The 24,877-nt window shown below is 40.3% G+C and overlaps 1 protein-coding gene across 9 annotated transcripts in view; it reads left to right on the top strand.

Annotated features, from left to right (window-relative positions):
- The window catches only part of AFF2 (AF4/FMR2 family member 2), a 531,893-nt gene that overhangs the window by 123,295 nt on the left and 383,721 nt on the right, over positions 1 to 24,877 (top strand). The window contains exon 1 of one of the 9 annotated variants that reach the window (XM_037821155.1): positions 15,428 to 15,555. The exons of the other annotated variants lie outside the window; for them this stretch is intronic. Within the exon in view, the coding sequence (XP_037677083.1) occupies positions 15,548 to 15,555 (8 nt within the window). The 5' untranslated portion in view covers positions 15,428 to 15,547. Of the gene's footprint in view, positions 1 to 15,427; positions 15,556 to 24,877 lie in introns of those variants that run through there. 9 annotated transcript variants of the gene reach the window in all.

The following is a 24,877-nucleotide window of genomic DNA, read 5'->3' on the forward strand; positions in this document are numbered from 1 at the left end:
GCCCTGGCTCTGCCCTTCCCTGGTACTGTGACTTGGACAAATCATTTCACCTCTCTGAGCCTCCATTTCTTCATCTGGAGAATGGCAGTGATAGTAATAGCTACCTTTCATTGAGTGCTTCCTGTGTACCAGCCACTGTGCCACTGGGACCTTACCTGCACCATCTTGTTTAATTGTCACAGAAACCTCAGAAAATTCTTGTGATTACCATAGTTACTTCCATTTGACAAATGAGGAAATGGAGACTCAGAGAGTTTGGGTAAATTTGTCCAGAGTTATCCAAAAAGTAAGAGTGGGGCCAGGATTTAACCCAGGTTGCATTGACCCCAGAGTCCAAGCTCCTAACCATTGTTCTAGAAAATAATGGTGACCGCCTGTTCCGGTTTGTGAAAGCTGCTGTTACACAAAATACTAGAAATGGACTGGATTTTATAAAGGGGGTTTATTAGGTTACACATTTACAGTTCTAAGGCCATAAAAGTTTCCAAACTAAGGCATCAACATGAGGATACCTGCACTGCAGAAAGGCCAATGGCATCAGAAACACCTCTATCACCTGGGAAGGCATGTGGCTGGCGTCTGCTGGTCCTTTGCTCCCAGGTTGCATTTCAAAATAGCTTTCTCCAAAATGTCTCTGGCCTTGTTTCTCTTAGCTTCTTCAGCTGCTGGGCATCCATGCATCGGGGTCCTCTCTTAGCTTCTCCAGAGCAAACTCTGGGCTAGCATCTCCAAACATCTCCAAGCATCTCCAAGTGTCAGCATCAGTGTCAGCTCTTAGCTTCTCTCCAAAATGTCCCTCTCAGCTGCTCTGAGCTCCTTCTGTTTGTGAGCTCTTTTATAGAAATCCAGTGATTAAATCAGGACCCACCCTGAATGGGCGGTGTCCATAGCTCCATGGAAATAATCTAATCAAACATTTCACCCACAGTTGATTTTGAGTCGCATCTCCATGGAGACACTCAATCAAAATGATTCCCCCACAAGATTGCATTAAAGAATATGGCTTTTGGGGGGACATAATATATCCAAACTGGCACACCACCCCAACAATAATTTCTTCTCAAGAATATGAATTACATGAGTTAATGTATGTTTAAATACTCTATAAGTTGTACATGTATTTTTCACAAGTATACGTTATTATTATTAGTAGTAGTAAGAAGAAGAAGCTGGGAAATTCAGTTTATGAAATGCTGGCCATGGCTGAAGAGCTATGGACACACAAGCTGAATTGGGATGTGGATGGAACATTCCTGGACTCTGTACCTTAGTTAGAATTACAAGACAGTACTTGAGAACTGCTCAGTCCCAACCAGGCAGGATTTACTCAGGTCTGGAATCAATTCAGAAATATGTCTGGGACACTCTCCCCAGGACCCCTTTATACCTTATGTTTATGTCAGCTAAATTTCAGGTTTTTTCTCAGTTTACAGTGCTGACTGTGTAACATCAAGCCCCGAATTGATGTTAAAAGATAAAAAAAAGTAAAAGAAAGAGCAAGCCATGGTTGTCATATGTGAATTAATCGCTTTGACTTTTTTTTCAGTGGTGGATTGATCACATGCATGCAATTTCACTCCCTCCTCAAGCCACACCAAAACTATGACAGAGGTATTTTTTAAAGGAGGAAACCCAAAAGGACTGGGAAAATGGGAGAGAAAATAAAATTTGGGGAGCTGGGAAGCATTTGGACAAATAGAAACTGGTTTGGCAGACCTTGAAATCCAAGTTAAAAGCCAGCGGTGGAAAGGCTAAGAATCAACCCAATTCACACTGCAGAATCCTCAGAAGGCCCAGGAATTGTTGGTACCAGATATATCTTTAGAAGTGGAAGTGAAGAGGGTCTAAAATAGAGGATTGGATGAAAGCTGTGGGAGACATTAGAGTCCTACGTCTCTTCCGTCATTTTTCCACTCCTCCTTTCCCCCATCCCCATAGAAAAATGGGAGGTTTATTCTCTAGAGAGTGTACCAAAGAGGGTCATTGTCCTGAGCTTTCTTCCTGGAAACAAGGACACTAAGTGAACACCTCCATACATCAATCAAATGTAGGGATGTCCAGTCTGCTTCCCCCAGAATAATGGCAACCGGGATACATCGTGACATTTCAGAAAAAAAGGAGCATTCTATAAGCTTCGAGAGCGAGAAGGAGGGGAAGAGGGAGGGGGAGAGGGAGAAAGGAAAGGAAACAGGAGAAGCTTTGGGCTTCACCACAGCAACACTGGAAGCTAGAAGACAATTCTGAAGGAAAATCATTTCCATCCTAAAATTTCGACCTAGCCAAACTATCAGTCAAGTGGGAGAGTAGAATAGAGACAATTTTAGACACTGAAGATCTTAAAAAAAATTACCTCCAACCCGCCCATTCTCAGTAAGCTACCAGAGGATGTGTTTGCTTGTTCACCAAGTTGAAGGAATTAACCAAGGAAGAGGAAGGCTTCCTTATAGGAAATAGGGGATGCCACAAAGGAGAGAGGCAAAGGGAGTCTGTAGGATGATGGTAAAGAGACACCCACAGGTAGAGGGTTGGAACAGGTCAGAAGGCTCTGAATGAAATTTGTCAAGGAGATGAAATTGATAGCTGATGTGAGTGGATGTTTTGATGATATTTACACAACCAATAGAGAGTTTGGGGTTGCATTAGTGATGAGTACAGAGAAAAGGAAGAAAAGTAACCATAAAAACCAAAGATGATGATGAACTCCAAAGAGTTGTGCAGGAAAGAAAAATGAATGAATCGTAGTTTCCTACATGGTTTAGTTCTGAATGGTGTATATAATGATGATAATGTAAAAATAGATATTGCTCTAACTCAAATTTTGATATAACTATATTAGGAAAATGGAAGGATGTGAAGGGGAAAAAAGAAAGTGAAATGCTCATCTTCTCTGGAGTGGAATCCATAGATAATGTCTGAAACTGAGAAACCAAGATTTATATTTTGGTATTTAGAGAAATGGGTGTAAATGCCAAAAGATGAAGCAAAAAAAAAAAAAGTGGCACACATTTATTTCTTAAGAGTAAGTAAAAGAATGGGGCTGCATCTAAAGGTCTGCTGCTTTCTTTTGCAAATATAACAATGATATAAACACCCTGAGATGCAACATGGAAATGAACAAGGTAAGATTAGAAAGTCCTACTGAGCAGGTGATGTTTACAAAAAAGAAGTCCCCTGGTAGAGAAGCAGAGACTTTGTCAAACTTTATTTCCGAAGGAAAATGATCTAACACTGATGAAATTGGTGACAGTGCATCCCAAGGAACAAGAGAACAACCCCCCCACCACCACCACCCACCACTTTATTCATTAGGGGACAATTCTTTGATCATAGCCACTTGCACGTTGGTGTGGCTGCCTAGCCAAGAGGCCAGGAAAGCTGCACAAAGACCCCTTTTGTCTAGCCAGGTCAGTCCCCTTAATTGCTCGCAAATCTAGCAGGGCTGATCCAAATACAGTGGACACTTAAGATGTAGCCTCTGAAAAGAGCATTAAGTGGAACCATTGCATTCCCATCTCCTCCATAAGAAATCAGGTTTTTCCCTGAATTTTGCAAAACGGCATCACCCTTTAGTATTTCAGATCTCACATTTTGGCTGAGCCATGATATGCTGTTCATCGTATGGTGATTCCATGTTTAGCTTCTAAACATTGTGAACATTCACAGGGGCAGATCCTAAACACCAGTAAGCAGGGTTTAATGAAACGCAAGCATTCAGAACACAGGAGAATCATATTAGGAGATATTTGTAGCTGTTTACATAATTGATGCAACTAAATAGTTTAACTAGGAGAATATTAGAAGTATTTGTTCATATTTTCACCTCCTTTGGTATTTCTGCATAATCAGAATGGTGGTGATGATCTTGTTATACAAATATATGACCTTGATATACAGAAAAAATGCCCCAATAAACTCTCAGCACTACTGATGAAAAACCCAATGGACAATGCTATATTAACAGTTCGTGGCTGTCTGTCACCAGGCAGCAAGCAAGGGGTTACAGGAGCTGGTCTGTCTCAGGAAAAGGTTAGTAAAAGCACATGGGGCAGAGGAGGGTGACTGAATTACCATATTTTCTAAGGCAAAGCTCCAGTTAGTTAATTTGAAATGGGTAGTGCCTCGGTGGAGTTTACTAGGAACCTCGGCTTGCAGGGAGTTGTAACAAAGAGGAGAGCTTTTAAGCTGAAAAATGCTTAATAGCATTTAAAATCTCGAGCCCTGCTGTTTTTGTGTGTCGTCCTAGGAAATGCCCTGGGAGGGGAGCGGGGAGGTAGGGGTGGGCAAAGAGAGGAGCACTGTAATCTCAGATAGCAGAGAGGGTTGGACGGGGATTTTCTTTCTCTGCACCAGGTAAAATCGGCCCAGGAGCCCTTAATCGCATGTTGTTCCATGGTATTATTAAGTGAATACATTTTTCATGGCCCACCTGCTAGTGTAACTAATTAACAGCCATTCTCATTAATTACATTGATCAGGATCATAAAATAATTTCAAATTGCTGAACATGATCAGCAGGAGTAAAATGGTTTCACTTTAATCCCTTAATGATTTTTTCATGATTAATCAAACAAAATATATGTAGTTATTTGATCCACTTTTTCCACCTTAGAACTGCAACTCAGGGCAATTATAGTAGACATAAAGTTGATGCAAACAGAACTACATTTCAGGCAGTAGCTAATTAAGCAATAAGGCACAATGGGGTGGGGGTCTATGATTATCATGAGATAATCACCCCCCTGAGGAGCCAGAAAGCAAAAGGTACAGTTGAGTACCTCTGCTCCCACGGGGCTGCGTGATTACCTTCGGCTCACCACTTACCCCGCCGGCGTCTCATTGCTAATCAGAAACTCTTTCCGTTTTATGCAGAAATAAATTGAGGAAAAATGACTTTGATCAGAGGAAATGGCTCACTATAGTATAAAGGTTTCATCTATTAATAGTGACAGCATTAATGCCTGCTTTAGAAGGTTAAATAATCAATCACACTGTTCTCACATCATCTATGGGTTTTGGAGGGTGTCTTGAATGAATGTGTTGTTTACTCTTTGGAGAGCAAATGCATTTGGTGCTTTGGGTGTGAAATGTAGCCTTCAAATGCTCATCCTTCTAATAATTAAGTTTTGATCTAATGGCGGGGTTGTTGCTTTGAAGGTAATAGACATTATTTTGAATGGACTCATAAAAGAATAGTAAGGTAACTCATTTTCAAAGTCGAAGAAAGAGAGAATACTTCTGCCAGGATTCAGCTGTGATTTCTCTGATCACTTCCAGCTCTGGAACTTGGTCTCCTCAGTACAGCCAGCTAGAGGCGTGGCCATTTAGGCATTTATGCTGGAGAGACAGTCCCGGCTCTATCGGGGACATAGTTCTTTTCCCTTTCTTCCAAAGGAAAAAGGAGTGAAAAAATCAAACCCATACAAACCAAATTAAAACAAAATGACCAGGATCCTTGTATTGAGGAGGTCCTGCACTGTGGAAGTACCCAAATTCACTTGAACCAACAGACTGAGTTATTTCTTCACTTAGGAGCAATAGTGTGGTTAGAGCAGGGGTCACACAAAAGAAAAGCAAAAGAAACAAACAAAAATGCACGACTACCTCCAGCAACTTCTTTGCAACCTAGAAAGTGTAGACTGATGCCTGATGGTTGACAAACTTCCCTTCTGCCAGGGTGCTTGGCAGCATGGTGCTTGCACTTAATGTCCAGAATGATTTCATTCTTGGAAACTATAAAAAGACACCAGCTAAACTTTAATGATTTGGACTGACACAACTTCCTTTCATATTATTTAAAATCACAATATTTTACTGTTACACCTAAAATAATCAGATTTATTCATTCCATATTCGCCCCCACCCCTCCTTTGGTGAAAATAATTATGGCTTGCTCTAAAGTGTTTTTAAGTTTTTCTTTTCTCTGTTAATTCTGGAATAATAATACAGGACTTAAATAGCTATTGATTTTTGAAGCTGTTCATCCAGATTTGCCAAGGTTTGTTTCAAAGAGAGCATGCCTGGTTGGATGAGCATCTGTGGGCTTCCCAAAGGAAGCGTGGTCGTGTACATATTGTGACTCAGTGAAATGAAGATAAATTGCATCACATGTAGGATACATTACTGACTTTATGACATGTCTAAATCGACAATTGAGTGTGTCCCTTCCATAAAAGCATCTTCGATTTCTTAAATTGTGTTTTTAATGTAACTCTGTTAATAGTCTGATGCATTAAAAAATATATAGGTGAAACAATTGCATACTGGACCCAGGGTTTTTCCTTCAACTGATGGCAAGTGCTGTTCTTGAAAATAATTTCACTTTAACCTTGCTAAATATTCAATTCCAGCCCTTGCCATTGCTTGATTTAGTCAAGCCATTTGGCTTGATGTAGCTCTGCTTGGCATGCGGCAATTTTGGTCAGGGTTAGGAATGAACAAGTCTTTGTTGGAAGACAAAATAGGTCCAAGAGATAGGCAATGGGATGATCTTGAAACATTGGTTTCATTTGAGTCTACTGGTCTCTCTGGCTTATCTCAGGTTCACAGCAGTGCCCAGGCTTACATTATGTATTACAAAGAGGAAATGTCAGTTATTAACTTAAGTAGCATAGGTGGGATGTAAAAGGGCTTTTAAAGTGCCAAATGCTGAAAAAAGGAAATTAAATGTAGTCATTTATGATGGAGCATTAGAAATACTTCGATTTGTTCAGGGGGAACCTGGCATTTGGATTTTAAATTGTGTTTGGTCTTCAAACTTGCACAATTCATGTAAAAATAATCATGAAGGCATCTTCCCCTATAATCATCCACATGTGCATATGTGTGCTTAGCCATGGATTTTTTTTTCTCCCAGAAGCAAATGACAATTGCAGCTTTAGTCTTAGCTAAAAATGTCAAAATTCCATTGTATCTAAGGAGTTGAAATAATGACAGGCAATACCTCAGTGAAGGTCATGGAAGAGCTCTATCAGTTGGGATTAGTTATCACTAGCTTTAATTCTTGTGCCTCATAACCAGTTGATGGAGATTTGTACAGAAACTTTTGCACCTGTAAACAATTGCAGGTGTTTTGATCTTTCAGCTAAGCAGACTTGATAAAGTCTTGTATGGAATTAGTGACACAAAAGGTCTTTAGATTGATAGCCCACATGGTATTAATCAAGTGCCATTTAGGAATTCCTCGTTGGTCCAAACAAGTGGGGGATGGCTTGGCTAGGCAGATGGAAAGGGCTGCTTTAAGGAGGGATCAGAAAAAGGCATTGCTCCTCGGCGGCCTAAATCCACTAATCTGTTGTTATTATTAGCGATAAGGAGCAGCGGCCAGCAGAAAATCTCATTCTCTGCAAATGTCATTTAAATCGGACTCTGATATTTTCCGGTCAAGTCGACAGGCTTTAGTCAAATGGGGAGCACTTTATTTGTAAATGCAGGAGGGAAAGAAAAGCTTTCATTCAGCAGTTCTTGGGATGTCAGCTTACCAGTATTGATTAATCGTTCAGCAGTGGCAGCTGCTTCTTTATTAAATGTGCAGCTCGCCATACAAAAGATATCAGGTGTAGGAAATGTTTGTTGACAATTTACCTTTTCTCACACTGTGGCAGAGCAGATGCTTACATGTTCCTCAACTACCGTTCCTGGGAATTCACCTCCTGACCTCTCCAGATGGCCCACCACCCTCAAACTCCCTGCCAGTTCCCTAAGAGTTAGTTACTAGGATGAACCCCCACCAAAAGGGTCAATGCACAATAAAACAAGAAAACAACTACTTTGGAGAGATTTTATCTTTTTTTGGTTATCATTATTATCTGTGGGAGGATCTTGCTACTTAAGTACTAATGGTAATTATAGATGTAGCAAAGATATTGCTATTGAATCATATTTTCAGGATTGTGAAGCTACTCCTCGTGGAGTGAGACATCTCAAGAAGCTGAAAGAACTCTTTGAGACCACTAGGGGTACTATTTAGCAAGTTATCAGCTTCACGTTTTGAAATCGTACCGCAGTGAGGGGAAAGGTTTTGAAGTTTCCTAACGTATCTTGCAGTTAGAGGATAGTTTACACTTTAGGAGAATCAGCATGTATGTAAATCTGCAGTGGTTTTACCTCAAATGCACTTTGAGAAACAAAAATCCAATAAAAAGCTTTCTAGCCTTTTCTCATCCTTCAAGATCCATTTAAGTTCCCCTTCCTTCAAGATCCTCCACTCTTAAAACTCTGTAACTGTCACTTTGCATTCAGCATAAATTACATGTGAATGTATTCTAGACATCTCTTTTTTTCCCTCCCTCAAACTAGAGAGTAGGAATGTCTTAAGGCAACAACATTGGTACTTGAAATCCTTGTATTCTTAATTTCCAAGAACAATTTATTTTTAAAGATTTTATCTAGGTCCCATAAACCAACAAAATACCCCATAAATTTCAATATCTCAACATGCCAATGACAAATTCTAGATGCCACTTACTGCAAGCAACATAAAAATATTCAGACCCTATGTTCCTATTATTGATACAGAAAATGTGGCCAATTAATTTATTGATCAGCTATATGTTCTAAGTGCTTGGGGATACAGCAAATGGCAAGATGGGACAAAAAGTGATAACAGCTCTGAACAAAGTAGCACTGGCAAATGTGACAGGCGGAGATGGGGTGAAATAATGGCAGAGACCACTACCTTTAATACGGTACACTGGGAAGGCCTTTCAGAGGAGGTGACGTTGAAGCAGAGATCTGTTGGGAGAGCCATGAGAGGAGCATCTTAGGCTAAGTGTACAGCTGTGAATGAGCTTGGCAAGTCTGGGCAAGAGAAAGGAGGCCGGTAGTGGCAAGATGTGACTATTTCAGTTGGAGAGTGGTATGAGATGAAGTTAGAAAGGCAAGAAAGAAGTAGGGACAGATATGGTAGGTCTTGCAGGCCATGGGAAGGGGTTAGATTTCATTCTGTGTTCAGTGGGAAGCCCCTGGAGAATTTAAGCCAGGCAGGGACAAGATTTGTTTTACATTTTATTAAGAAAAATTTGCTCCAGCTTTCTGCATGGAGAATGGATTGGGGAGGGGGTGGGTATCAGTGGAAGCAAGGAGTCCAGTTGGGAGATTGTTATGGCTGTTGCCCAGGTGAGAATTGATTCTGGCGTAGAACAAAGTCATGGAAATTGAGACAGAGTGAAAGGGAATGAATTTGGGAGACTGACAGATGAAACATGCTCATGGGGTTGGGTGAACCGTAGGAATCAAGGATGACTTAATTAACTGTGTGGCTGCTGGGGCCATATAATGAGAAGAGGATGAAGGAGAGGGCCAGGTATAGACAATATAGAGTAATAGGTATGAGCTCCAACTTGGGAATGGAGTGGCCTTGGTTTTGATCCTTGGGCAAGTTGCTTCACTTCTCTAAACCTCACTATCTTCATCTTCAAAAGGTGGAAAGTAGTAACAGCTCCATAGGCATTTTGTAGAAACTGTAAGCCCTAATGCCTATAAAATGCTTAGCATAGCACGTCATAAGTAACTATGCTCGGTAGACAGTTACAAAAGAGTGTTGGGAGACAAATGACTTTGCAACTTTGTATAAGCTTTTAATAAATGGTGGGATCCCACAAAATGTGAAACTTCAGATTTGACACATGGAAAAGTCAAACCAGGAATTCCGGTTAGTTAAGGACAATGTTCAGCAGCATAGCTGGATATCTTGAAAGAGTTCTGCCACAAACTATAATAATATAGGAAAAGTAAATTCTCCACAAAATGAAATGCTCAGTATAACCTGAACACTAAGAATGCCAAAAGTGTGAAATAACTAAGTAAAAGGAAAAAATCACCAATACCAGCATATGATCTCATACTTCTGTCCCACCCCTGCTCTGATGAAAGGCTTTGCAGTGAGCACAAGCAGACAGAAAAATTTCAAAAAGAGTTGATGAATGCAGAATTTCCTAACTTCTTGTATGTTCAAAATTGTGTTTTCTTTAAAAAAAAAAAAAAAAAAAAAAAAAACTGTGTTTCCTAAAGCCTTCATATTTGAATAACAGACTGGTTAGGGAAAAGCCTGATGCCAACCCAATTCATTTGCCTTTGCAAGTCATTTCATCATTGCTGTCTGGAAGCCATGAGGATTTTATCTTTATCTTTGAAATCTAATGTTTTTACTAAGATATGTCTTGGAGCTGATCATTCTGGCATAATTTCCCCAGTTGTGCAGTAAACCCTTTCAGTGGGATAACTCAGGTCTTTTTCTATTTCTGTTTTCCTAGGGAAATACAAATTACCAAAATTGAACTTGTTCGGTTTAGAAAGTTTAAACAAATCAGTATCAATGAAAGGAACAGAGAAAGTTGTTAGTGAACTACCTTACCAACAACTGCCAAGGCTGGATAGTTTCATGGTTCTGAAACCACAGATGTATATTAGGATTGTTCAAATAAGTGAATATATTGTAGATGGGTGTAGTTCTCTCACTGTTGCAAAAAGAAGTTATAAACAAAGGGGGAAGGCCAGAATGAAATTGATGGTGTCAGTATGAACTCATGGTTTTTAAGATAGATAGATAGATAGATATAGATAGATAGAATAGATGGACAGATAGATATGTTTGTGTATAAATACACATATTTACTAGCTTGGTCTGCTGAAAGAGACTATAAGTAATGACATCCTCATAGCAACAAGCAACCCAGCACCCAGATCTTGCTTTCTAAATACCATACTCCTATAAACGGAACCAGGGACCCTTCTTGAAATGGTTGATTCCAGGCTGGGGTAAGAAATGTGTAAAATGAATCTAGAAGATCTTAGTGCTAGAAAGTAGGAAAGTGCTTAAAAAAACCTGGGGATATGTCAAAAGTACAAAAGCACAAACGTGAACGAACACCGAATGTTCAAACCTCAGACAACTTAAACAACAAGATAAATAATGGTAATAATAGGTTATAACCCATAGAGTAAAATAAATTTCCATGGGTTCATACCACTGTAAACAAACAAACAAACAAACAAATAGGGGAGAAGGGACAGGTCTCCCAATTCCGATTAATAAATGTAGATGGAATGAGAGGAATACAAAATCACCATTAGGGAAAGACCATGGCATAATTGTTGCAGGCAAGACCCATCAGTGGATATTAAAATCAGTTGGTGATGCTTGAGGAGAATAAGGGTGTTGACATAGTATCAAAGTACTTCCCCCAAATATTGAGGAATCACAAAGGGAACTCTAGAAACAAGCAACCTGGCAAATACCTTCTTACCTAAGGGATGAAGGAGGTTCCCTTCCCCAATACTAAGATATGTTGATCTCATGGACCCCAGATATGATGCACAAAGGATATGATATTTCCAGTATAACTTCTGAGGTATTCTTGCTCAAGTATATAACCTCCATCATTATGATAAAACATCTGACATACCCAAATGGTGGGATCTTTTACAAAATAATTGACTGGCACTCATCAAAAGAGTCAAGGTTATGAAAGATAAGGAAAGATTGAGGAATTGTCACAAATTGGAAGAAACCAAGGAAAGACAACTGAATGCAAGGCAGGATCCTCGATGGGATCCTATAACAGAATGAGCTTGTTAAAGCTGCTGAAATGCAAAATACCAGAAATGGATTGGCTTTTAAAATGGGGGTTTATTAGCTCACAAATTTACACTGCTAAGGCCATAAAAGTGTCCAAACTAAGGCATCAACAGAGGATACCGTCACAGAAGGAAGGCTGATGGTGTACAGAACACCTCTGTCAGCTGGGAAGGCATGTGGCTGGCATCTGCTGGTCCTTTGCTCCCAGGTTGTGTTGCTTTCAGCTTCTGATTCTGGTGGCTTTCTCTCTAAGCAAGCACCTGGGGAATCCTCTCTTAGCTTCTCTGGGGCAAATTTTGGGCTTCATCTCTTAGCTTAGCATCTCCAAATGTCCTTCTGTCTGCATCTCCAAGCATCTTTAAGCATCTCTAAGCATCTACAGTTTCTGTGTGCTCCGGCTTAGCATATCCCAGGCATTTTCATCTCTCTGCTCTCCATGAGCTCCCTTTAAAGACTCCAGTAAACTGATCAAGATCTACCCTGAATGGGTGGGGTCAAATCTCCATGGAAGCATTCAAGCAAGAGGCCACACCCTAATCAAAGTGATTAAAAAGTCTGCCTCCACAAGATTGCATTAAAGAATATGGCTTTTCTGGGGAACATAATAGATCCAAACCGGCACAGAGGGCATTAGGTGAAAAACCAGTGAAATTTGAATAAACACCATAGTTTAGTTTGTTATGTTGTACCAATGTTAATTTCCTGGTTTTGGTAATTGTACTGAGATTATGTAAGTTGTCACCATCAAGGAAAGCTGGACAGAGAATACATATATTAATTATCTGTACTATGCAACTTTTCTGTAAGTCTAAAATTCTTTGAAATAAAAGTTTTTAAAAGCCAAGTCAGCCTTGCAGATAGGTTCAGAACCCTTTCCATGGCTCACCCACTTTTTATCAGGCTTAATATTGTCTTCTTGTGTTTCCAGGCCTTGTAAGTGTCATAGCATGTGCAAGCACTACACTTGATTTTTCAGTTTCTATTCCATATAGGGAGTGACAGTCTTCAAAGAATCACTTAATACTTAAACTAGATTAGACATAATTTAATCTTTGATGATTCAGGAGGTGCTTTGAGATTTCACAGGACCCTCCTGTTCATGATTGCAAACATCAACTTTCATTGCACAACATAGAAGACCCACAGAGAAGTGCCGATGAACAGAGATTTCTGGTCCACATGATGCCACGTAAGCTAGTTTTTTCTTTCCTGATTTACGCCTGAGTTAGTGGGAATGAAATAAACAACTTGTTCTCTTTGCTTTTTTTTTTTTCCTTAAACTTTTTATTTTGAAATTCTTTTTGTTTTTTAGGCGTTAATTCATTGAGGTCACTTGGCTTTATTTATGAGTATTGCACAGGTCTATTGCTCGAAAGCAATGACCAGGAATTGGCTTCATGTGCCAAGTGCCATGTTTAGGGTCATGAGCACCAGGATGTAAGATGTTAACCTTGAGATCCTGCTATGTGCTGATTACTTCAAGATGAGGAAACAAATCTCATAGAGGTGAAGTAACTGGTCCCCATGCTCATTCAGCTAACACACTGCTGGTACATGGAACTTTCACCCAAATGTTCCGGATTCTAAAACCCAGGCTCTTTGCATTAGCCCAGGTTTCGAAGCTAGGAGATTCCAGTCCAAAACTGAGGCATCAGCAAAGTGATGCTTTCTCCCCGAATACTGTGACATCCTGGGGCTTGCTGCCAGTGATTCTTGGTCCTTGGCTTTTCATCACATGGCAATGCACATAGTGATGTCTTCTTTCACTTCCAAGTCCCGTTGACTTACAGCTACTGCCTGCTCCCCAAGACTTTTTCCCTCTTTGGCCTTCTCTATAAGGCCTCCAGTAATAGGATTAAGACCCATCCTAATTCAGCTGGGCCACCTCAACTGAAATAACCTCATCCAAAGGTCCTATTTACAAATGGTTCACACCCAGGGAACGGATTAAGAACAACATCATGTTTTTCTGGGGTATACAACTCCAAGCTACCTGGTGACCTACTACAAACTGTTTCTTTCATTAATCGAAGATTTGTATCAATTAGTTTATGACATGGAAACTTGATTTTGTATTTAGTCACAAGGGAACCAATGTCTTTCTAAAACTGATTTAAGAATCAGTTTCTTTCCTTTTGGACGAGTTATATACTGGTAATATTCTTGACAGGCCGTTGCTGTCTTCCCAGGCCTGGAAGAGAGTTTGGACTCAAAATGTTTTCTCTTTACCTTGCATAGTTTTTCAATAGGAATAAAGAAATAAGTCTTGTAAGAAGTTAGTGATTCTTTGCCATCTTCAGAATCCTGCTAAAAGGGAATAAGAAATCTACCTTATAAAGAGGAAATTGTATCATACTTACACAGAAAGTTGGCAGACAGCTACCATCTAGCTTTGTTGTCTTTATGAAGGTCCAGGGTAGAATGTGACCCATGGGAGTAGTGTTAGTTGTCAACACTGACCTCCCTCTCTCTTATACTTGATTAGAAAAGTTAATGACAGATCTGTGGTCAGCTATTGGATTATATGGCCTGGCAAGGCATATTCCAGGATTCACAGCCCGGCTTTTGACATGCCCCAGGGTGTCAATAATCTCCAGATGGTGTAATGAAGCTATCAAAAGGTTCTTAAAGCAAAATTAATTTTAATTAGTCTTTTTTTAAAAGCAACATAACCCATGCAGTACATCTATAAAGGAATGGGAAGGATATCAAGAAATCTAAGCAACAGAGGTAAAGAAATTGCATTTTCAAAAACAGTAACAAATGCTGGTTTCCTGGCATCTTTTGGGAAGTTGCCTGGCTCTGGATGAGGCAAAAGACAGTTTCTTTGGTAGGAGAATTGGTGGCATATTTTAAACTATTCTACAGGCATCTCTAAAAGTTGCACTTTACATTCTTGCCCTGAAATTCAGGCCTAGTTTGTGATGGCATATATGGTCTAAAGTTGCTTTTAACAAGGGGAATGTTCCATGCAGTATAGAAAGTCTTTGAGCCAAACCCTGCCTTCAGCATGCACATTGGTTTCCATTTAAAGAGAGTGACAACTGAGCTTGCAGAGCTGAGGGTAGAATTTGAATTCTGCTATAGGAAATCAGAGCATCAGAAGCTAGGATATTGAATTTCACTTTTACCTTTACTAACATTGATTTCCTCTGGAGCATCCCCAACTGGGGAGATCTATTCCACTTGCATGAGTTTTAATATTTCTCCACTAACCAAAATCCAGAGATACCAATCTTGGGCATAGGGGATGTCTTGTAGATTTGGGATATTCCTGAGGGTCTCTGGGATCTTAGTCGTGTTCATAGTTGTAAAGCAGTGGCATTGAAGCATTAAATGGATTATACTCAGCCATGTGCCATGTGCCATGTATATCGTTCTAAAATCTCTGATTAACTTAATACAGATAATTTTTATACTTTGATATGTGGCCTTGGTGTAATTTATAACAATCCATAAATATTTGAAATAATGTGGAAATGTGATTTGGGGGATAGCATTGACACCTGCCTTCTATGATAGTTGCATAAGCTCTAAATGTACATGGGTGTATTTCTGGGATATTATTTGATCTGCGTTCCATCTGAATCTGTGTATGTAATGACTGGCTACATTATAAGGGGTTCCCACTCTTTTCTTAGCTTTTGATCCAAAACCAAGTCTAAATTTTGGGAGTTTCATGGCAGCATTCCTTCTTTTCTGCACTTTTTAATTCCTCGTAGAATCAGAAGTGCCAAAGTCCTTCCCTTGCTAACTTTCCCCCTTCTTCCCTGCACACCTTTCTCAATTCAGTACATGCAACAGAACCAGGAAAGAAGTAACAAAATCCCTGTGGGAGCTTGCGCCCTGAGACGCAGACACAAGATACCAGCCTTAGCTATGTATTTCCTGCCACAACATGGCTCAGCGGAGCCATCCTCGGAACTGCAAGGATGAGGCTTGTCCCTTGAAGCTGATCCTTCCCTGACTACTATGGAAAGGTGGGTGGAAAGACAGCCTCTGGCCAAGGAGATGAAACTTCTCTATCAGACCAATCTGCCCTTCCCACTACTTACTAGCTGAGTAATCTGAATCTCACTGAGCCTCAGTTTCCTTATCTGTAAACTAGGCACGATGACAGTACCTACCACATGGGATTGTTTTAAGGATTAGAGGCCACAAACGTGTACATAGAGAGAGTCTGGTACATAGTATGGATGTATTACTATTAATGTTTTTTCATGTTATTAATAATCCTACTTGCAAATGATTTGCTATTTCCATTTTCAGATACGAAAACTGAGTCACACAGGAGGTGGTAAAACAGTCTGTTTGTTGATCACCTGGCAGCTTAAGCTAATGGCCAATCTGGGATCAGAATCTAGGATTTCTAACTCACAGTTCAGGGTTTATTTTAGGTGACCATGATGCTCTCTGCCCGTCAACATTCCATATCATGTTAGGTTTATGTTTTCTTATCTTTCTTCTCAAAACAATACAATAAAAACCAAACCAAAATAAAAAATGAAGGTTCTTGTACACCACTAACATTTAGGTTGGGCAGAGCAAGTTGTACTTACCCCCCCCCCCCACCTTTCATTTTGAGAGGAACACAGTATGGCATATAAAGGTGGATAGCTGGTTCTTTTTCAGTCTATAAGATTAGTAATTTATGGAGTCAGGTTGGGATCTACTCACCCAAGAGAACTTCTGCCATTCCAGCTGTGGTTCTAATGCATAAGGGGCCTGGAGAGGCCTGTGACTTAATGCTGACCAACACACCCAGCTGCCGCTACAACCTGGCTTTTGAGAAATGCCATGCAGAGTGACACTGGACTCAGTTGGTAGTATCAACCTTTCCAAAGCCCATTGTGTCTTAGTTATGCCTTGTAATACAATGTATTTTTTCATTTATTTTATTTTGTCCATAGGAAGCAATAAATTCCCCTTCAAAGGTAATTCAGGGAGCTTGTTAGATGGGAAATAAGGCTAAGGAGGAAACAACCCTTTGAATGAATTATATTAGCAAACATTTAGAGTGGTAACTTATTAAAATAATGTTCTATAATTCTTGTTTTTCCGTTCAAAGTTTTTCAAATATTAGTCTATCTTCTTAGCATTCCCAGTGGGAACATAAGAAACAAGGCCATTTATGAACTATATACAATGTGACTTTGGTCAGACAGAAAGCTGGGCTAGATTTCCTCTTGATACTTGTGTGGATTCGCACCCAGGAGCAACGTTCAGGGGCAGACACGCTGACAGGTAGAGGAAGGCTCTGGGTGAGTGGTGGTTGTGTTAGGTAGCAGAATATTATCCATGGTGCATTCTCCTGACGTGGCTTTCTAATTTACCAAAAATCTACAGCAACTGATACTCTGAGAGTGTTGTGATTTTGAAAATGTCAGTCCTTGGCAGGTGATGCTTCCAGAAAAGCATTTGAGTTTTGGAAGGTGCTCTCTTGGGAGAAGCTCACTTGGTGCCTGCTGCTTCCGAATGGTGCTCAATGTCTTTCTGTCTTGTCTGCAATTTGTCTAAGTTAAATACTACATTTAGGCACTATGGTCTAGCAATTAGAATAATAGACATGTGAAAACAAGAAATGTATTTGCATGTTGTATGTAATATGTCGTATTAGTTTCTTATTGCTGCTGTAACAAATTACCACTAATTTAGTGCCTTAAAATAACACAAATCTTTTATCTTATAGTTCTCTAAAATGGGGTGGCAGGGCTTTCTTCCTTCTGGACACTCCAGGGGAGAATCTGTTTCCTTGCCTTTTCCTGCTTCTAAAGACAGCTGGTGTTTCTGGGATCTAAGCTCTCCATCATTCCAACCTCTGCTTCCTTCACCACATCTTCTTTCCTGATTCTGCCCCACTTGCATCCCTCTTATAAGGACACTTGTGATGACATTGGGCCCACCCTGGTAACCTAGGATAATCTCCCCATCTTGAGACCCTTAGCTTAATCACATCTGCAAAGTCCCTTTGGCCATGCAAAGTAACACATTCTTCATTTGTAAAGGGCAGGCTAAAATCTCCCTCTATCTTCCCATTCCCATTAACATTTCCACTTCTTGGGGTTTAGTAAATTATCTTTCCCAAAGTACTTTAAACCTCTTGGGGTGCAGTTTCTATATGAATACCATGCGGTTAACAATGGTATGCTAGTAGACTTCTGAAACATAGGAAACTCAGAAATAAAGTTTCTCACCTCACCTTATTTTATTACCTGAACTTTGGTATATTATTTGATATCTCCCACCGCTGTCTGCCACTGACCAAACACAATTGCACTTTTCCCTGGTTTTTAGTCACTTCCCCTTTAGTCCATTTTGCATCCCATTCCCAGCTTAGCTCAAGGCACTCCATTGTAGAAATAACTTCTTCCCTAAGCCAGTTGGTAAAGTCTAGAACTCCACAGCCTGTATTCTGTAGCCTCTGTGTCCTCACTGCTTACCTAAACTCAGCTTCCATTTCCTTCCTAAACTTGCTCTTTTTTCAGACAGCTTCAGATACTCACTGTCCCCATGAACCAGGTGCCCTCCTGTCCCTGAGCCTTATCTAGTCCCCATTCTCTAGGCCTCTGTGCCAGTTTGAATGTATTATGTCCCCCAAATCGCCATCATCTTTGATGCAATCTTGTGTGGGCAGATGTATTAGTGTTGATTAGATTGTAAGTCTTTGATTGAGTGTTTCCATGGAGATGTGACCCACTCAACTGTAGGGGATAACTCTGGATAATTTCCATGGAGGTGTGGTCCCACCCATTCAGCATGGGCCTTGATTAGTTCACTGGAGCCCTATAAAAGCTCAGACAGAAGGAGCGAGCTTGCTACAGCCAAGAGGGACACTTTCAAGAATGCACAGAAGCTGAGAGAGGAGCTGCAGTTTACAGAGACATTTTGGAGATGGCCTTTGAAAGTAGACTTTTGCTCTGGAGAAGCTAAGAAAGGACAAACACCCCAAGAACAACTAAGAGACGTTTCTGAGGACCTGTAGCCTAGAGAGGAACATCCTGCGAGAAAGCCATTTTGAAACCCGAACTCTGGAGCAGATGCCAGCCACATGCCTTCCCAGCTAACAGAGGTTTTCCAGACGCCATGGCCATTGTTCAATGAAGGTACCAGATTGTTGATGCATTACCTTGGACACTTTGTGGCCTTAAGACTGTAACTGCATAACCAAATAAACCCTCTTTTATAAAAGCCAATCCATTTCTGGTATTTTGCATCCTGGCAGCATTAGCAAACTAGAACAGCCTCCTTCTGTTTCTTCTTTATCTTCTGAGGCTCCAGTCTCAACCCTTCGGTTGTCAAGGAGTTTTCCCTACTTTGCACCCCCTAGTAGTTATAATCTGTGCCTCTCATTTGGCGATTGTTATGGGGAGTCTAATTCAGTTAATTATCTTTCTATTCAATAGGTCTTATTTCTCCCACTAGGTTGTAATCTTGAGATCAGGGGCCATACATTTCACACTGGCCTGCTCTCTTACTCAGCACCCAGTAAGCCTTAAATACATATTTCTTGATAACAGTGTGTGTGAATAGGGATTAGCTTTGCAGGCATTTTGTTCTGGGATTTATTTTCCTGTGCTATTAATCAGGCACTTTATGCCATCTAAATATACTGACATTTAATTTCTTAGCTTTCACATGGAAGCCCCCTCCTTCTGTCATTAAAAATATGCACTGGGTCATTTTTATGACTGATAAACTACACAAAAATTCATGTCAGTTCTGTGGTAAGCTAGATTCCTTTTATAGTTCCGACAATAGGGACTTTTCCTAAGCTTCTGTCCGTAGATCTGATCAGGCCTATTTTAAAGAGATTTCTCATCTACAGAGATTTTTCTCCCTGCTCAATATGTCTGACATCGTTATTAGCAAAGCCCTGTATTTGTAAGCTACCATCTTGGTCACTTCCTCCAAGGATACCCCAAATCCAATGGCATGAACTCCTCTACCAAAGCAATTGAATATGGACTGCTTTCTGCAAGAGGGAATTTTCTACCTGTTGCTAAACTGAGAAGTATGTGCAACCCTATCAGCCAATGACGACACGTTTCTAATCAGACCCTGCATATGTGGGAGAAACATTTCTAGAGGCTTTCAAAGTAAAGAGGAGTCACGGTCCTTGGACCTATCCTAGGTTTGTGGCTTAAGACCTAGATTGGTGAGTTGGCTCTTCTTCTTGTGGCAGCTGGTAGCTAGAAGATGCAGTCAGTCCTGGCTGATGCCAGACATTTTGTGCAAGGCAATTTCCTGATCAGCGAGAGAAGATGATGTGCAAATATTTATGAGCTTGCTGGTGAAAATTCCCAAGTGGTGTGAGACCCCTGAAAATGCAGCCTTCGTGAAGTCATTCTTTTGTCCTGTTTTCTTTTTTTTTCAGTTGGCCCTTGAAAAGGGGGAGAGGGTGGGGAAGGAAAAGGGGAGGTGGTCAGTCTTCCACAGAAGTTACAAAATAATCATTGTATTTGTGTCACAGCTGCCTTTTGAGGCTTTAATAATGATCACATTCAGGTTTAAGACGGTCTTTCACTCCAGTTTCTAAATTGGAGAGGCTGTTTCCAGGAGATTCAATGGCGACCAAAAGGAGGGTTTGTAGGCTCATTATGGCCTGCCTCCCTTTTCCATCTCCTAATATATTGGGCCGTAGAAATCAGAAGTATGAATTCAGCCTTTCATTTATCATTGCAGTTCCCCACTTATAGCTAAATCCTTAATTTTGAGAGCTCAAGTGGCCTATTATGCTGGCAATTAGCCAATTGCAGCTGCAAAATCTTGAAGGCATCCAGAGGCAGGCCTTGGTGGGAATCATCTTAAGAAATGGGTCTCTCTCTACGGGCTGTGATGCAGGATTTGTGAGGCAGTGGGTGTAAAGAAATAAAACGGAAACAGATGCTGTGCCAGCAAAGAATTGCCCAAGCCAGTGAAAATGAATATGAAATTGCTTGTCTGAGGGTTGACCTTACTTGACTAGGCAAAAGCGACCCTCCGCCCTAAGCCCTTTACAATAGAAATACCCAGGGCACAGTGGGAATGGAGACATTCAGAGGTGTACTCCAGCTTTGCCATCTGCCCTAGAAGAATTCAATAATGATATGGTTTTCCATGCCTCGCTGTCCCGTTCAAAATCAAGGCCAAACGTCTGGGCTTGGGATTTAAGCCCTAGCACAATTTGACCCCCAGCTTTATCTCTCACCACACACCCACATGAACTCTGTGCTCTGGTCTTCTGCTTTTATCTAAGCTGTACCCTCTCTCTGAAATACTTTTCCCTGCTTTATGCACCTGAATTAATCTGTCTTGAACCACCTCAAATCCTCATCTCCTCTGAGAAACTTTTCCAGATCCTTCTAGCTAAAGGTAAAAATCCTTGTCCACCACATTCCTGCAGTACTTTACACCTCTAGTTTTGTGCTTATAAAATGTAGCCCAGTGCTTTGGCACCAGTTCATTCAATTGATACCAACCATATATCCAGCTTAGGAAAAAGTCAGTGCAAGAAAATATGAACATATTCCTTTAAATAATAGATATAATAGTTGGCAGCTCATTAACAACTTAATAGAGAGACTGGGGTGCACCAGAGACTGAGAACAGAATTGTTAAGATAAACTATTGATTGGTGAGCAATTGGAAATGAAGGCAAACCATTTTTAGAATGATAGTCGAGGGGGAGGTGGGAATTGACTAATTATAGTTGAATCAACACATAATTTTGCAAGGACACAGCATCACACCTAACTGATTGCACCTACAAACTATATTTGGTCTGTTTTTAGCCAGTGATGGCTTTCTGAAATTCCTCGCATTATTTTAGAATTAGATGGAAAGCTGAAATTTCTTTTTGAGTGAGAGCACTGTTAAATGCCATCCATGAATCTAATGCTAGGGGCCAGATTAAAGAAAGGAGATACAGTATTCCATTTTTCAACTATCAGAGAAGTGATCCCTGCTGGGCAAAGTGAATATAGATGAGACACACTTTTGCCTGATCCTAATCAGCAGGTCTTGGAAAGCCCACCCTTCACAGCCAGCAGAATCAAAACAAATGCAGCTAGCCTACTTCTTGCATATCTTGCTTTTGTTTCTCTCAAAGTTCTTTCGTATTCTTACCTTTCTTTCCAAGCAAAGATGAAGGACAAACCAGTTTTCCTGAAAGAAAGATGAGGAGAGAGGGAAAAAGAACATTTATTCCTTTATATCTTTTTCCCCACACCACTTTCTTTCTTTATTGCCCAAATGTAAGCCCATTTCTGTTGGCTAGTGTAACTGGACAGATACCTATCGGTCTGAGCTTCCTTTCGCTCAGCTCCAAAAGTTTTGTCATCAATTCTTGAACGTCTGCAGTGCTTTTTTGTGGCACTTAGGAATTCAAGTTCATTTTAGCTTAAGAAAACAAAGTTAACAGAGTAAATAAGCAGCAAACAGAATCGCGAAATGCTGCAGTGCACTCAGAAGCCAAAGACAAACTCTCCTGAGCTAATAATGCAGCTCTTTGCCACTGGCCGCCTTGAAGATCTTGCATGTCAGGGGTGTGTGATAAGTTGTGAAGAATTATAATTAGATGCCAAACCATTATCATGGCTCCGCATCATAATCCTTAAAAGAAAATTACTGTATGTGAAATTAAAATGAATCATTTCAAAATTTACCGTCTCTCTGTTTGGGCCTTTAGGGGCCGTTAAGGACTAGAAGGCAGAATATTATGAAAAGAGAAATATGTATTCAACTCATGAGAAAGCTTGATGCTCTTGGCTTCGCTGCCTCTGAATCATCATGTCTTTCCTCCCTTGAAGGATAAATATGGCATTCATGCCAACCCATTTAGCCCATTATTCCTTTGTATATAAAATAGGCCCAATTACGATATTCTTGTGTTAATTTCTGCATTCCATGTATGGCTAGAAAGAGTTTAAAAATACCCATTGCAGCAAATGTCTCCAAATGTTTCCTGCCCACTGAACACGCTGCCCTTGGCCCCTGCCTCAACCCCAAGGCAATAATTCACCAGTCCTGGAGATTTGAGATTTCATGTTTCCCTGCTTACCTACATTAAGACTCTGTCAATGCACAATCCACTATTTAGATGAAAACATGTGTTTGTAAATATCTGTGGTTTTGACTAAAATTTTTGATTTTCACCCAGATATCTAGCATTATGTAGAGATCCAGTTTAAGAGTCTACTTTCTGGATGTGTTAACTCATTCGTGGTTGTCCAAGTGCATAAATAGAAAGCCATATGCTCACCTTGCTTTCGTTTTCTCCCTCCCTCAGTCGCCACCACCCCAACCCCAACCCCACGATGGGGGCTGAAGATTACATTCCCCGCCACCGAAGGATGGGGGCGGGAGATCACATTCTGGGGCATCTAACTGAAATTCCATTATGCCTTCCACTAGTCACCTTAATTCATTGCATTAGACAAGCCACCTTGGGTGAAGTCGGGAGTCCTGGGATCTAATCTCACTTCTACCAGTTACTAGCCGTGTGATCTTGGGAAATTCATTTAAATTCTTCTGGGATCTGGCTTCTTTAACTGTTAAAAACCAAAGGCACCCAGGGAAGAGTGTAGACTCTTTAATTGCCAAGATTCTATTACACCCACAAAGTCTGTCAATTCCCTTAGCTACAGCCTATATATGAAGATTAATTGCTGATAAGTGTTACTGTGCTGGTGCGCCTTTTGGTGTCATTTAGCACACTTTGAGGTTGTTTGACATCTAGTGGGTAAATTGATAGAGGAGCCAATAACTAAAAACATGGCTTTAAAATTTTTAAGATAAAAAGACAAAATGTTCAAAGATCCTTCCATTTTTTTTCATGTTGATGTGATTCACAGTCGTCTTACATTATTCCTTGGCAAATGTTTCTCCTGTGCACCTCTTTGATAAAATCAGCACATAAGAACCTCATGCAAAGTATCTATCCCCCAAATGCCAAACTAGTTGGTTACTGGAAAGATTAGCCACCAGAAAAGATACAACAAAGATCCTCTGAATTATGATGTAACACTTTGAATTGCAAATTGTTGCTTGCCCTTGAAAGGTATCCCAGGGCCAGGGAGATCACCATAAATCTTTAAACAAAAACATCTAGTTAGAGTATATAGGGTATATTCAAGGATCCTTTCCCGTTCTCATTCACTCATTCATTCATATTCTCTCTTTCTTTCTATCTTTATGTATATATACATATATACACACAAACATATAAATATATGCATTATTAGTTTTAGAAGAAGCTGAAGGTTATTATTTACAACCTGAATTCTGTTCCTCCTGTAGCTAACTTATAACAATTCCAAATGTCTGTTTGGGTCATTAAACAAAACTCATTTTCCTACCTAGAGGAAAATTGAAGCTTATATCCCTTGAGATTGATTGAATCTAATTAAAAAATATTACACCATTTCATTCTGTTAAGCATCTTTCCCTGTATGACATCAGTAGAAATTGGTACAAGGTAGATTCTACAAGAGTACCTTATTTTAGCTGGGAGAGTTTATGTAGGCATGGGTATAATTTTCTTAATGAAGAAAAAAAATGACTAAATAAGTGGACACTGTTTTTGAAGATGTGGACGAGTCTCACCTGGGGAGAAATTTCTAGCCAAAATGGATACTTACAAAATGGAACAAGATGTTTGTAATGGAAACAGTTGCCTGCACTTTGTATCCTGTCTCTGATCTTGGACCTGTTGCCTGACAGCCATCAGGACAAAAGAACTACCCATGCCACCCAGTGAGGTTATGGACCAACTGTTTCAGAGGCCAAAGAAGGTTAAATGGGACAAGGACTCCAGGGAAACTGAGTTGAATATCATTTTCTTCTTGCATTTTCCCACAGCTTCTTATATTTTATTTTCTTTCACTATGCCGGTTGTAGTCCTCTTTAAAACCCCTCAAGCTAGGAGTTTTGGAGGATTCCACAAATAACCCCGCATACAATCCCGCCAGGCTTTCCAAAAGACCCTGTAATTTGTCCTATAGCTAGTCCCTCTTGACCTCTCATATCCTGGGGCTGCAGACTTTCTCGCCAGTGGTTTAGGTGCTAATGTCAGCAAAGCAGAGCTGGGGGTGGTGGGTGCTGGGTGTAGGTGGGTGGGTTTACTGTTGATGCAGAACTGGAACAAGGACCTTTGATGAAAGAACAATAAAGCTGAGTCCTGAGGATGCATTATATAAATGAAATCCTCTGACTCCCCAATGATAGCTTGAATTATGCATCCCAGAAAAAACAGAAAACAAAAAACAAAAAACAAACATGTTCTTAATCCTAATCCCATTTCTGTGGGTGTGAACCCATTGTAAA

The sequence above is a fragment of the Choloepus didactylus genome, chromosome X, assembly GCF_015220235.1.
Source record: "Choloepus didactylus isolate mChoDid1 chromosome X, mChoDid1.pri, whole genome shotgun sequence".
In the NCBI taxonomy this organism is placed as follows: Eukaryota; Metazoa; Chordata; class Mammalia; order Pilosa; family Megalonychidae; genus Choloepus; species Choloepus didactylus.